Source organism: Charadrius vociferus, unplaced genomic scaffold, assembly GCF_000708025.1.
Source record: "Charadrius vociferus isolate BGI_N301 unplaced genomic scaffold, ASM70802v2 scaffold409, whole genome shotgun sequence".
NCBI lineage: Eukaryota > Metazoa > Chordata > Aves > Charadriiformes > Charadriidae > Charadrius > Charadrius vociferus.
Window position 1 is genome coordinate 1,705,209 of NW_009650082.1, and position 14,763 is coordinate 1,719,971.

At 36.6% G+C, this 14,763-nt stretch overlaps 1 protein-coding gene across 2 annotated transcripts in view; it reads left to right on the forward strand.

Moving 5' to 3' along the window:
• ITCH (itchy E3 ubiquitin protein ligase) overlaps positions 1-14,078 on the forward strand; it is a 34,733-nt gene extending 20,655 nt beyond the window's left edge. For both annotated transcript variants that reach the window (XM_009892100.1, XM_009892101.1), the window contains exons 12-23: positions 26-154; positions 819-891; positions 1,798-1,869; positions 3,962-4,050; positions 4,721-4,880; positions 5,141-5,274; positions 9,136-9,276; positions 11,077-11,197; positions 12,433-12,537; positions 12,771-12,867; positions 13,251-13,323; positions 13,930-14,078. In XM_009892100.1, coding sequence (XP_009890402.1) covers positions 26-154; positions 819-891; positions 1,798-1,869; positions 3,962-4,050; positions 4,721-4,880; positions 5,141-5,274; positions 9,136-9,276; positions 11,077-11,197; positions 12,433-12,537; positions 12,771-12,867; positions 13,251-13,323; positions 13,930-14,029 — 1,294 coding nt within the window. In that variant the 3' untranslated portion in view covers positions 14,030-14,078. The remainder of the gene's footprint in view (positions 1-25; positions 155-818; positions 892-1,797; positions 1,870-3,961; positions 4,051-4,720; positions 4,881-5,140; positions 5,275-9,135; positions 9,277-11,076; positions 11,198-12,432; positions 12,538-12,770; positions 12,868-13,250; positions 13,324-13,929) is intronic.
• Positions 14,079-14,763: the final 685 nt, after the last annotated feature.

Sequence of the window (14,763 nt, forward strand, 5' to 3'; positions counted from 1 at the left end):
ACCATATATTTTCTTGTATCCATAGGCAATTAAATGAGAAACCCTTACCAGAGGGCTGGGAAATGCGATTTACCGTGGATGGTATTCCATATTTTGTGGATCACAATAGAAGAACCACAACATATATAGATCCGCGCACGGGCAAGTCTGCTCTGTAAGTGTTTTTAACAGTATACGAAGTGTTCAAAGTGAAGTTTAGCACCTATCATTTTTGAAAGTTTTTTTTTTCCTCTTTATATGTGTTTTTTTATGCAGAAAGTTTTACATGTAATAATGCTCCTTAATTTTCTGTTTTTTCCATCCACTGATAACTGTCCCTGAAGAAGGCAGTGTTTTGAACACTTCAGAGTCCTGCTTGCTAAGGAGTAGATAAGATTTGAGGGTAATGGAGGAGCTTCGTCAGTATTGTTGATGATCAGATTCCTTCCTACAAGTTATTAGTCTTCCTTTTTAAAAGTACACTCGACCCTCTTGCCCTGATTTTGAGCAACCAGATTGGAGTTAAAACGAGAATTTAACTCCCAACTTTATTGACTGAATGTCATCCCATCCTTATTGTTAGAATCTTTTTTACAGTTAATAATCAGATGCTGTTTTAAAAGTACTGTGTATGCATCCCACAGTTTACAAAGGAAGATTTTTTTTGTTTGTTTAAAAACAAGAAAATTACACCCCAAAATAAAAAAATGTGAATAAGAGTCTTCCAACTAGATAGCCAACTGAACCATTCAACTAGGTAACTAGTACATTTGCAGGCTTTTACTTGAATTATAAAACCACTTTTGAATGTCATTTTTTTCCTCTCCTTTTGGTTCCAGAGACAATGGACCCCAGATAGCTTATGTGCGTGATTTCAAGGCAAAGGTCCATTATTTCAGATTCTGGTGTCAGGTACGGATTCATTTCTTGGGAGTATTTGTTTGCATTTTTGGCTTTTGCTTATGTGCTTTGATGCCTTGCAAGTAAAGGTAATCAAACTACTTTAAGGTTAAAGGTGAGTTAAATTAGGAGGGAGTAAATACAGGACTTTTACAAACTCACGTAAGCTTTAAACCTAGGTAAGCTGTGGCTTTAAAACTTTTTAGAATAGAGGAAAACATTGAGGAATACATCAAGGAATATATGGAGGCACAGCATTTTTATAGTTATTACAAGATCTACTTTCTGCTCAAATGCATACTTCTGGAAGAAAACGCAGGGCGCTTGACAAAGAACATGCATGTCTAAACATTGAAGAACACACTGTGCTGCACGTTAGCATGCTCTAACACAGTATCAAATTCTAGCCTGTCGGTCCTGGTCCTCTAAGCATTATGTATATCAAAAGAGTAAGTAACTTGGTGTTTAGGAAAAAGTCTTAGGTTTAAATGTCCTAGTCTTCCACAGTCAATGACTTATCCTTTGAAAAATAGAAGAAAGACTAGCCTAATTTCTCACTTTGAATTTAGTGCAGAATAATCTAAATTTTCTAATTTTTTATTAAATCCTGGAGCAGAAAGCCTTGCTGACTTAGAATATGTTACTGATCTTAACTATTTCCAATGTCTGGTAAGAGTACAGTATTTGAACCTGTTCTAAGCAGGTTCTGGAGGCATGTATACCTCACTGTAGATACCAATACTGGAAGCGTTTTGTTCTTGAGTAAATTACAATGCAGGTGTCTTGATTACTGGATTTGTTTTATATGTATTAGTGAAATTCAACCGTAGCTCTTAAAACAATATATACAATAAATAACAGTCCAAACTCAGTATTAGAAACTTTAAGTGATTGTACCTCTAAAAAATTTCATTTCAGCAACTGGCACTGCCACAACACATAAAGATTACAGTGAGCAGAAAAACATTATTTGAAGACTCATTTCAACAGGTATTGTATTAAAACATGTTAGTAGTGGGCATGAAAAGTTGAGTTGATTAAATTTATTGTCACATGTCATTTTTGATCCTTTGACACCTTGCTGATGATATTTTAAGTGAGACTAACAAAAAATACTAGTTTAATAGTTGGGATGCATTCATACTTATATATTAAAAGATCATGCTAAAATGTGAAGTTCTGGCTCTGGAGACTGATTCACCTGACAGAAAAGGAGATTTTTTTTTTTATTATTTTTCCTTAGAATTCTTTAAAACCAGAGTAGATTTTGAGGGTAGTGCTATGGCAGAGCAGCTCCCCTTTCTCAGGAAGTTTTCATGTTGTGCTTACATTCGTTGGCACATTTTTCCTAACAGTGTGTTATATAAGCGTGGGCTATGTACCAAAATATATTAAGTTGCTCTTAGTCTGGGTGTTACGGGGCTTTAAATGAGTAAGTAAAAGAAAACAAAAATTATTAATTCTATTTAAATTATTAGTAGCAAAATGCTTGTTAATATCTGTAGACCTAAACGACTGTTAAAATTTGTTCCTATACAATATTTTCAAGTGCTTTTGAATTTTACTTTTGCTTTTTGAATGTTTGTTGTGGCAATACATCACTCCCATTGCTTTGAAGCCACAGCAGCTCTTTGTCAATCTAATAAGATACACAGAAACAGGCTTGGAAGTGTATGGAACAATTCCTGTTGGCAGATACTCGTCTTGGCCACTTCTGTATTTTCTAACTTAAAAGTAACTTAGGAAAATGCGGACCTTATCTAAGAAGATAGGAACTTTTTGCTTCCTCCATCCCTAGGTGATTTTTTTTTTTTATCTTCCTATATATCTTCAGGCTTCATTTCTTGTAGGAGTTATCGCAGATGTGTCAACCCAGGAAATTTGAACAAATAGAATAGTATGTTTTGAGACAAATATACTCTTCAATAAGCATTAATGCTTTCTTGCTCAAATTACTGTAAACTGCCTTAGCAGCAGCAGCAGATCGTGCAGTTAGTGGAACAGTGGTGCTGTGGAACAGTGATATCTTTAAATAAAAGGTGTTAGAAGGGGGCAAAACAAATCCTGTAACTGAAAGTTTGCTACAGCCTTATTTCTAAAATTGCACATGTTCCTTTTACGGTAACCACAGAGGTGAAAAAATTATACTGTACTGAAAGAATCAGGAGATAGATTATGTAATTATGTAAACATCAGCAGACCTGGGTTTCCTTAGGAATACAGGGTACCTTATCAATAATTTAGATGACATAATTGCACAGACCTGAGTTAATTTTTTATACTTGTTAATCATTTGGCATTTGCAGGTATCTCTGTTGGGGTTATAAAATTTTCTGTGATGATTACTACAGACATTTAAGAGAGATTTTAAAACGCAAATCTTGACCCAAATTCTGTGCCTCTCATTGCAAACAAAAACATAAGGTTCTTCGACACACAAAAGTGTTATGTGAAATTTCTTTATGTAAACCTCTAAAAATTGACCAAATCAGCATAATTACAAATTTGGTCATTGTATTAAAACCAGAATTAGTAAAGTTCTTTAGCATCTGTGATTCTTCCTAACTTTTAAAAAACAAACAAACCAACCAGCTAGATTTTTATCGTCCTAAGGACGATAAAAAAAAATACAATGTATGTTTGTTATTGTTTTTTCCTAATTTATTTCTTTGAGTCCTTGATCGTATCTTGTAATTGTACAAGAGTCCTTGATCTTCATTACTTGTAACTGGGATATCATTCATGACGGTCGTTAACAAACACTGAATTTACTCACTTTGGGCCCATTATTTATTGGCTGGATTTCTGTCATATACACAGGCTGCTGGCCTAAGTATGCCGAGTCTTTAATTTCCGAATTCTTTTTCTTTTACATCCTTTTACTTTTTAATCTCTGGAAATAGGTTTGCACTAATGCTTCAAATTCCATGAACATTCCATAAGCAGGTACTTCATGTACTCATAGTTCATTTTATGGTCTGAATTATGAAATACTATATTGCTTGACAGCAAACAGTAGTAAGTCTACCCAGTGCTTATAGCTGTTTTCTTAAAAATAATTGATTCTTTTTCTTTTACTAAGATAATGAGCTTCAGCCCTCAAGATCTACGGAGACGTTTATGGGTTATTTTCCCTGGTGAAGAAGGCTTAGATTATGGAGGTGTTGCAAGGTAAACTAAACTGAAATGGCAAATAATATTTTTTCTGCAAGTTGTTGGTGTGAAGACTTCCCCCAAGTAGATACTTAAACTGCAGTGCTTTCAAAATATTAGTGAAGTTTATTCCTTATCTTTCTTTGGAATGTCTGAGGAAGAGAGTTCCTTAAGCTGTATGTGTGTCTTAAAACTGTGTAAAACTATTTTCAGTTCGCATTAGGAATTACTTTAATCATCTCGGTAATAAGAGAGATGTGCAGTTTACTGAACTATAGTAAGCCTTTGGCACAACCGTTAATGTCAGGGTAGAGGTTTATTGAAAAAGTGAATAGAGATCTACTTTCAAGTCAAAAGTCTTTACTGGAATGGAACTGAGAAGTGTGTATATTAATTAGCATTCCCTAAAACACTGACGTTTTAATCAGTGGTAGACTTTTAATCTGCTCATTTAGATAAGGGTGGTCGTTATCTAAACCACTGATAGTTGTATATCATTGTAACTTTGCGTATTAATTCGTAATTTGCGTTAGTTTCAATTTGGTGTCAGTTTGGTCTAGCTTACTTTCTGGTGAAGAGGTCACATTGACTACCTATGTGCCAAAAAGTTCCTAAGTCAACAGGAGGGAGGGAAAGTAATTTCTAACTTAATTTATTTTGAAATGTGTTTTTGTTTGTGTGATTTCAGGGAATGGTTCTTTCTATTGTCACATGAAGTTTTGAACCCAATGTATTGCCTGTTTGAATACGCAGGGAAGGATAACTACTGCTTACAGATAAACCCAGCCTCTTATATTAATCCAGACCATCTGAAATACTTCCGATTTATTGGAAGATTCATTGCCATGGTAGGTTCAAGAGTAGAAAGAGGTGTACTCATGTAATTTTCCTATAAATAAATATTGTACCATCAGATGGATAATTGAACAATTAATTTTTGAGTTGAAACTATTACCAGGTGTTAGGATAAGTTAATTCAGCTGTCATGATATTCTGGGTTGGTTTAATTCTTTGGCTGTCAAATTTCATTGGTACAAAGTACAGAATGTTGTCATATGAAGTATTCAATCATCCTTTGTGTTATTTTGTCTGTTTTCACGTTCTTCAGGCTTTGTTCCACGGGAAGTTCATTGACACTGGTTTCTCTCTGCCGTTCTATAAACGTATCCTGAACAAGCCAGTAGGACTCAAGGATTTAGAGTCTGTTGACCCAGAGTTTTACAACTCTCTCATCTGGGTAAAGTGAGTTTGAATTGATTTTGTTCTTGAAATAGCAATATAATGTTTTTCATTTTCACCTATGCCAGGAAGTGGATGTAAATTTATTACTAAAAACCCTACTGGAAAGTATAATATATCAATTGCAGAGCAATACTGGAGTTTTACTGTAATTTTAGATAAATAATAGGTAATAATTAGATAATAATCTGATAATGCAAAAGCCTTTCTGGTTCATTGAATATTCTACACACCATCTTGCCTTCCATTTTTGCTGGTTTTTAATAAATCTAGCTAGACATTGTACAGAGGTGGCAGTCTTGAACACTGTTACGAATAAAATGGCTTGAGTAAATTCCACTGAAACTTTTCAGGTAACTGATTAAAAGAAATCAGTAAAAATCCACTCAGTGTTCTTCTCTAGTACCTGATTTAGTTAGAAAACATAAAAAGTTTAGTGCTACAATACCATGAAGTTAACAAATTTAGTTTATTATTTACTACCACATAATTCTTCTGTTAGCCTTACCTGAAATTTGACTTAAAGGTTTATATTGAAGATTTAATGCTTTACAGAAGTTAACGCTGATGCATTTTTCTAGTTGTCCTTGGTTTTGTGCTCCAAGCTGAATGATGCAAGACCATGCCTACACGTAGCCTTCCATTGTCAGTCATCTTATCTATTCTACACTCATACTCTTTGAGTCTTCCTTCTCCACTCCTTTGCAGATTCCTTTCCAGAGAGCAGCAAGTAAAAAGGATCTGGAATTTGTAGACCGTAATTATTTTGGAATCGTGTTTAAAATATTTTAAGAAATAATTTTAAAAAAAACCCTTAGATCTAAAGTACTGTAATTCTGTACTTAATTTATAATAGGAGGACTCCAGCATGTTGTAGTCCACGGTTGATGTGCACCATTTATTTCAGTAGCACAGATGATTCTCCTTTCCCAACAGTTAAAAAAAAAAAATAATTAAGGGAAAGATAACAAGACAAATTTAGTTAAATTTTTTTTTGCTTCTGTTGTAGTAAAAACAGTTTAGTAGAAAAATTAGTCTTTTTTATGTGAATAGAGAGATAAAACATTTTACTTAAAAATTATGTGAAACCAGAATACTTTCAAAATTGCTTTGAGAAATTCATAAAAGGTGTGGGGATAGATCGTTTTTTAAAATGCAGAAATAAATATAAAAGGCAAGATTATAATCTCCTGTAGTGGTGAACCTTGGAAGCATTATCTTGAATAATGAGGAGGAGGGGAAGCAGCTTTACGAGATGTTTACAAATTGAGACAGGAACTTTGGTTTGGTTTTCAAAGAGTGGCATGTTCCGTACTCAATGTATGAGCTGTGAAAAGGTGTAGTGAGCTAAAATTCTGTTAGGAAATCTTAAGATAGTTGCTACTTCAGTGATGATGCCATGAAACTGAGATCTGAAAGAGAAGAAAAGGTCTCAAAAGCTGTTAAGTCCTGATTTCTGCAATTAAGCAATCCTATTACCTGTTTTGTAGACAGAAAATGTGTGTATATTTTCTTTAAAAGAGCAGCACTTTGTCATTGTGGAATGATTACTCCCTTTAACGCAACAGTCATCCTGTGACTTACTGAGTTTTAGAGACCAAGCAAATACGATACTGAAAAACGCAAGTGATGGGGAAGAAATCTGCATTAAATCATGGAGGAAGCTATTACTGATTATCTTCTGAATAAATTGGAACAAATTGCACATATAACAATGTTTACCTTATGAACAGCATCAGTCCATTAATAATTTGTAGAAAGTCTAGAGTAAAAAGATGTTATTTTAAGCCATTATCTGGGGACACAATTGCACCTTTGCATTTGTGTGTGTAGTGCGCACAGGATGGCCACTTTCCACATTTCAAAGTAATTAATTTTCTTTATAACACCCAATAATGGTAAGGTCTTTCAGTGCTGCTTGAGTGTGTTACATTTATTTTATGTATAGTTCTTTTGGTGCATGTGTAATTTACAACGGTCTAAAAGAGAGCATAAAGGCTTCTGGAAGTCAATATTTTGCTGCTTGCCTGTGGCAATTAATGGGGACTTGTCATGGAAATCGCAGTCTACTTTTCCCCCCTCATTTTAATTCAAAATATGCAGTGTTGCCACATACCACCCGGTGGATTGTTGGTGTGAAACTTCCAAGACTGAATTCTTGCATATCAGTGGTCCCTAAGAAAAGATTTTTCTCAAAGACAGGAGGAGCCCGCATCTGTAGTGAGGAACTAGAAAGTTCAAAACTTACTGTCAAGAACAGCTCTTACTTCTTGCTCTGTACATCACAGTTTCAAATGACAAAGCTGCACTGACTACATATGCTTTTATTAATCTGCATTAAGTGTTAGGGGTTTTTTTTCTTTCTTTTTTTCTTTTTTTACCATAGAAGAAAGCAATAAGGAAGCCTACGGCTTTACCAAGAACTTTTTCTGACCCAAATATCAGTAGCAATTTCTGTAATGATAAAGAAATCTTCTAGGTTGGAGGTCGTGAAAGGCTTTGCCCCTTTGAAAAAACACTTCAGGATATAAAAATTCTGGAGAAAAACCTTCAGACCCCTCTGAGGGGTGCACATTGCCCTCGAAGTACAGAGGCCCAGGCTTCAAGCTGAGTGTAGTTGAGCCTCTCATCTGTAACGCTGATGAAGTTGTCCTCTAAGGATATGACTGCAGATTTGTAGGGGGAAAAGTCGCGTCTGTCAGGGTGGACGTAATTTTGTTCCTCACCAAAAAGGCAAGTTTTATAACTTTCCAAGAAGTTTCAGTAGTTCTGAATTTCTTGGCACTTCTCTCAGGTGGCCGTTTTTCTCATTCCCACAATTTTGAAAATTTCACAGAATCATTGAGTTTGGAAGAGGACCTCTAGAGGTGACAGAGTCAAACCTCTCTGCTCAAGCTGAGTTAGAGTGGGTATCCTTTTATTTTAAAAAGAAGGGGTGATTTTATTTCATCACCCATCACGCCTTCCCTCCTCATCTGAGCTTTCATGCAATAGCATGTATTTTGGAAAGATCAAGTTCAGAGGCACTGTTGCATCCCGGTACTAGATAAACCACAGCGATGGTTTCAAGACAGACATTTCCGTGTTGTGGTTCAGGACAAATATCTTAATTTTACACTTTGTTTTGGTGGGAAAACGGTCATCAAGACCTCTGCATATGCAGGTGATTCTTCACTTTACAGAAACACATATCGACATATAAATTACAGTGCTGTACCTGTTATTCTCCTGGCTGTTACTAACTATGAAGAGAATAGGATTTATTTGAGCGATGTTTGTTGGCTACGGATTCTTCTGATGTTTAAATTTCTCAGAGAATTCCTCTTTAGCAGGAGTATTTGTACGTTGCTAACTCAGGAGCTCAGGGCTTTTAGTGTGCTTAAAAGATAGACCCGTAAATATACTGGAGTGGAAGATAATTCATTAAGCGTGCAAAATCTTTCTTAGTTGCTTCTTATCTGCTATTACCTGATAAAGTGACAGCTGCGTTTTAACACAGTCCTTATATTACCCGTTAGAAGAAGCAATTGTGCAATGAAATAGGCAGAAATGTCATTATTTGAAAAGCTTCTGTTTTCCATAGACAATCCACAGATGGTAGTCTGCAGGTAGTTTGTCAGCCTTGCGGTTGGTAAATTTAAGGGTACTACTGATCCAAACTTTCTGATCAGGAGTACAATTCATGTATGCACACTGGTAAGATGAGTCAGTACTTCTTGCAAAACCATAATTACTGTGTAAGGAACACTTCCTTATCTTGATTATTTAGCTCCAAAACTTTTTTTCTTAAGGTTCTTCATACCCATCTCTTACTGAGTACAAGGTCTCAACACAGTTATTTAAAGTCATGTTTTTTCCTTACAGAGAGAATGATATTGAAGAATGTGGCTTGGAAATGTTTTTCTCTGTTGATAAAGAAATTCTAGGTGAAATCAAAAGCCATGATTTGAAGCCAAATGGTAGCAACATTCTGGTCACAGAAGAAAACAAAGAAGAATACATTAGGTAAGAATAAATAAAGATTTTAAAATACTCATCACCTCTGTTTTCTTTCTTTAGTTCTAGCAAGGAAAGAATGTCGAACTATGTAATTGGAAGCATTGTTGAAATTCTGTCTCTGAGTAATTGCTGGTGTTGGCAACACGTGGCAATTGTTTGGATATAATATTTGAAAGAAGAATATTGAGAGAATTAAGTCTTTAAAATCCACTTTTCCCAAAGATCACAGTTAGTAGAAGGTCCACTTTTTTTCCGAGAGGTATTTAAGTTTAGCAGAACATGATGACAACAAATGTGAAAGTCAGGTATTTCAGATATTTAATTAAATTGTTGCATGTGTTTATTACTGGAATTAATACTGCTTCATAGCCTGCTGATATTCTACCCAGCCATTTACGTTTGGGGGTTTTCAGAACTTAAGAAGACTTTTGGATGCTTTTGTGATGATTCTTATTTTTTTTTAATGATACTTGGGATTGTGACTAGTTTTATCTGAACTGGTCTTATAGTATAATTAGGTCTTAGCATTTGTAACAGGACAGTGTTATGCATGATGTCATAAGTTGTGTTGTCATAAATGATTATGGTTTCAGTACCAGAATGTTTTAAAGCAATAGGTTAAGAGGGAAGGAGCCTAAGAATGATTAAAGAATAAAAATGTGTACAGTCAACTGCTGAAATAGCCCCTTCTTCCTCAATGTGCAGCAGTACATAAGCTCTGCTTTAAGGTGTGAACTTCAACATAGAATCTTGAGGATGTGCTTGCAAAAAAAAAAAAAGTGACACATTGCAGGCACAAAATAAACTGAATCTCAGTAGATTTTTCCTCGCTTTCTTACAATGCGTTCTGTGAAGGCTTCTGTCATGGGAAGGGGTGAGGGAGAAGGGAGTGGATTTTGTTTTCATCGCATGAGTAATCTGAAGACATTTCAGTGATTCACAGAAAAGGTAGTATTTGCAGAAGAAACGTACTGGCATTGTGCAGTTCTGCAAAGTATTAATATTGGGGTTGAAAATAGGGAGGATCTGCAGAAAACCATTCTCTCCTAGTTTCTAGGAACCCAGGGAGAGTTTGAATTCCAGTTTCACTCATACTCTTTTGTCTTCCTCTGAGTCCTGCTTTAAGTCCCCAAAGTTTCTAGGATTGAAATCAGAAAATAGCCATCTCTCCTTTAGACTCCAGTTCTCCTGACAGGCTAGGCTTGAATTCAGCATAATATCTGCTTCTCCCTGGGTTCAGGTTCTTCGGGTCTCCTGCCTGCTTTTCACCCTTTTATTAATGGAGAGTGGAGTTTCTGCCACAGAGCAAAGTTTCATGATTAACAGAAACAAATATGGAACTTTCCAAATGGACATAGTCGTTTCTTGGTAAGCTAGCAGTCCTACTTATCTTCACCAGTACAACTTGACCTAGTTTTTACCTTTTTCATGGATAATGACTGAGATTTCTGGGGAGAATATTAGCCAAATATAGCTCTGCATTTTTTTCTTTCGTCAAATACCTAGGGACTGCTGTGCTCTCATTAATATAATCAGTGAATAGATGCTGCCTGCTCTTTGAGTCTAAAATACTTTCCGTAGCAGAATGGTTGGAAACACAGGGTTTTAACTTGAAGAAAAAACAAAATCGTTTGCACAGAGTAAAGGTTACTAATCAAATATACAATGCCGTATCCCCAGAACTTTCCAGACTTTCCATATTTTTTTTTAACTTACCTTACAGTTCGTCTCAAAATAGGCTAACAAAGATGTGAACTTGGGTTAGCACAGGCCATTTAAATTATCCTTCTGTGTCTTCTTTTACAGGCTAGTAGCAGAATGGAGACTTTCCCGAGGTGTTGAGGAGCAGACACAGGCTTTCTTTGAAGGCTTCAATGAAATTCTGCCACAACAATATCTGCAGTATTTTGATGCCAAGGAACTGGAGGTAAGGGATTTTGCAACTGCTAGATCCAGGTTGTTACACATAAAATACTTAAACTCCAGTCATTACGTCTGAAGAGCAGAACTCACTGAGGCTGACAACTCTGTTTGATAGGGCATAAGAGGGAAACCTTATGGAGTAGTATTTGATTAGTGTGTTTCCCTTCATTTTCCTCTTCACAGCCTGTTTATGGGTTTCCAAGGGCTAAGATTATGCCAGTAGAAATTTCTTGTCAAATTGCTTTTGTAATCCTCAGCAACTTGATTTGTCTGTGTTCAAAGAATGAGTAACTTGACAGAAAGGAAGATAAAGCCAGTAGATCTCATATAGACTGGACCGGGTTCTAGAGGGTTTTGATCACTCAAAATTACACTTTCTGAAGCATCTGTTCAATTTAAAAAAAGATAAAAACATAAAACAAAACCATCCTTTTTCTGGGCTCCCCAGTTCAAGAAAGACAGGGAACTGCTGGAGAGGGTCCAGCGAAGGCTACAAAGATGCTGAGGGGACGGGAGCACCTCTCTGCTGAGGAAGGGCTGAGAGCCCCGGGGCTGTTCAGCCTGGAGAAGAGAAGGCTGAGAGGGGATCTCGTCAATGCTGATCAATATCTGAAGGGCGGGTGTCCAGAGGATGGGGCCAGACTCTCTTCCGTGGTGCCCAGCGACAGGACAAGGGGCAACAGGCACAAACTGGAACACCGGAAATTCTGTCTGAACATGAGGAGGGACTTCTTTCCTTTGAGGGTAGTAGAGCACTGGCACAGGCTGCCCAGAGAGGCTGTAGAGTCTCCTTCTCTGGAGACATTCCAAACCCGCCTGGACATGTTTCTATCCAGCCTCGTCTGGGTGACCCTGCTTTGGCAGGGCGGTTGGACTAGATGGTCTTCAAAAGTCTCCTCCAGCCCCTGCCAGTCTGTGATTCTGTTACTAGCATAGAATTTTATGGCTGGGTGATGATAAAGTCTTCCTGGCTTGAATGTCTGAATGCAAGCAGTTCTTCCATTTTTCATGACAGAGATGAATGTTGTTTTGTGGCCTCTCTGAGTACACTTCATGAGCAGTCATCAGTCTTTGTTGTAGAAGTTTTGGATAAAGTTTAAAATTAAAAACAAGTATACTCTTACTACACAGGCGTCTAAGTGCGGGTGCAGTTGATGTTCTGTTTTGCTGTGTAGGAACTCATAGAAGGAAAGTCATAACATGTACTCAGGTGTTAATTCCCCCCTTTCTCCCCTAAAGGTGCTTCTATGTGGAATGCAAGAAATTGATTTGAATGACTGGCAGAGGCATACCATCTACCGGCACTATACCAGGACCAGCAGACAGATAATATGGTTCTGGCAGGTCTGTAGACTTTGTTTTATTCTCGGACCAACAGACGTTACAGAGCACAGCTACAGCTTAGTAAACAGTGGTCAGAATTATTGAACGGATCTGTAGTGTGTAAATATAAATTGTTACTGCTAAACCTCCTATTCATAATGGTCATGTAATTTGTTAATCTAGGGGTGCTGATGATGTGAAAATCTAAATGTCATACCTATACCTAAATGTTTATTTCAATTATTATCTTTCAGTTTGTGAAAGAAATAGATAATGAGAAGAGAATGAGACTCTTGCAGTTTGTTACTGGAACATGCAGATTACCAGTGGGAGGATTTGCTGACCTCATGGGTATGCATTAACAATCCCTCTAATGCACTAGATAATTGTTTTTAAAAGAACCAAGCTATATGTTTATGGACATTTTTAATGAATTTTATATTGAATGCTATTTTGTAAGTCCTGCATATAGTTGAGCTCTGATGGAAAAAGAGATGGAGGGAACATTTACACCTGTTGTATTGAGTTTCACAATCATTTCAAATTTATGCATTTCACCATGTGCATACTTTGATCTAGACAGAGTTGCGTAGTGAAAGACAGATGTCTTTTTTCCATGCGAGTAATGGTAATCTTGTCTGGTGTTTAAGCCTTTCGTACATCAGTTGTAACGTATTACATACTGATAACAAAGGTAGCTAGACTTATGACTTGTTCATTTGAATTTGTTACAGGGAGCAACGGACCCCAGAAATTTTGTATTGAAAAAGTTGGAAAGGAAAACTGGTTACCTAGAAGTCATACCTGGTGAGTCTGTAACAAATCAGAATATTACTGTTGTTCTGGTTTTGCTGACAACAATCTACTTGGAGACTTTAGTAAATGGGTAATACACTTAAACGGTTGAGACTGTGTGAAAGCAAAGTTCTACCAATAAACTTCGGTGTTGAATAATAGCTGAACTTCTGAAAACCTCTTGTGGCATTGTAAATTCCATGGATTTGTGTATTAGTGAAAATTTAAAGTAACGAACAGTACTGTCTGAAGAGGGTGGGATTGATCTTTCGTTATTGCGACACTCCATCTTGATAGTGAAGTAGCTACATTCATGCTCTTCCCTAGGGAAAAGGTAGCTTCAGATGTGAATGATGACTCTTGTTAACCAAATAAGAAGTTACACTAACTTCTCCTACCAAGTACACTGCATTTCTAGAAAACTATCACTGCCCAAGTGCTTGAACTCTTAACTTTTGTTCTTACAAATATATAAATTTATGTTGGTTGTCGGCTTGTCACAGGGTATAAATCCAGGTATCCATCTACACAGCAAAACATTTAATTACCCATATTCATAAAGGATTTTTTGTGATGGTTTAATTATTTTTCAGTATTAAGTTTTTTCTTTATTTTCAGTTTCAATCGCTTAGACCTTCCACCCTATAAGAACTATGAGCAGTTGAAGGAAAAGCTGTTGTTCGCAATTGAAGAAACAGAAGGATTTGGGCAAGAGTAGCCAAAATTTGCACCTTGAAGAATGTGAACTCAACACGATGTATGTTCTTCACTTCTTCTGCTTGTTGCACACTTCATTGTAAAGTAGACTTGACTTGGATTTATTTAACAATACTAATGTGTAAGTAAATGGATGTTACCCTGAGGTTTTATCCACATTAACTCTGGATTTCTACTGAGCACTTTCAGAAATCAAATGAGCAATCAGATATGGATACACATGAATTCAGACCTAGGTAGAGGTTTAATACAGCTTTGGGCTCTGCTTTGTTTTACCATTCATTAATTAGAATGTGTCCTTAATGACTGACACATTTTTAACAATAGTTTTGTCTTTCCTTTTTAGTAGCATTTTTTGCTACTGATGCACTGGGAAGTTCATTGGTAGCTGCAATGCTGCAGCAGCATCATAAGCCTCTTTACAGCAGTGTTATTTGAGCCAGCTCGTAACCATCCTCTGTGTACCGTGAGCAAATTCATTGCTAAAGCTCTTTTTTCTAACTCAAGTGTGGCCAGACTGTTTTTTCCCCGCCTGGAGTCTGCTCACATGCCAGCTGGACTCAAGCTGCTGTTAAGGGGATGTCACACTGTGGCACAAATCCAGGGCATAGCTTTGCTTTGTTTTTTCTCCGAATCCTGCTAATTTCAGCAAAATAGACACCTGCCCAAAGTTGTTGGAACATTTCTGTGTGCCCTCAGAAGAATTCTGATCTTTTTCTGTGTAACACATTTAAC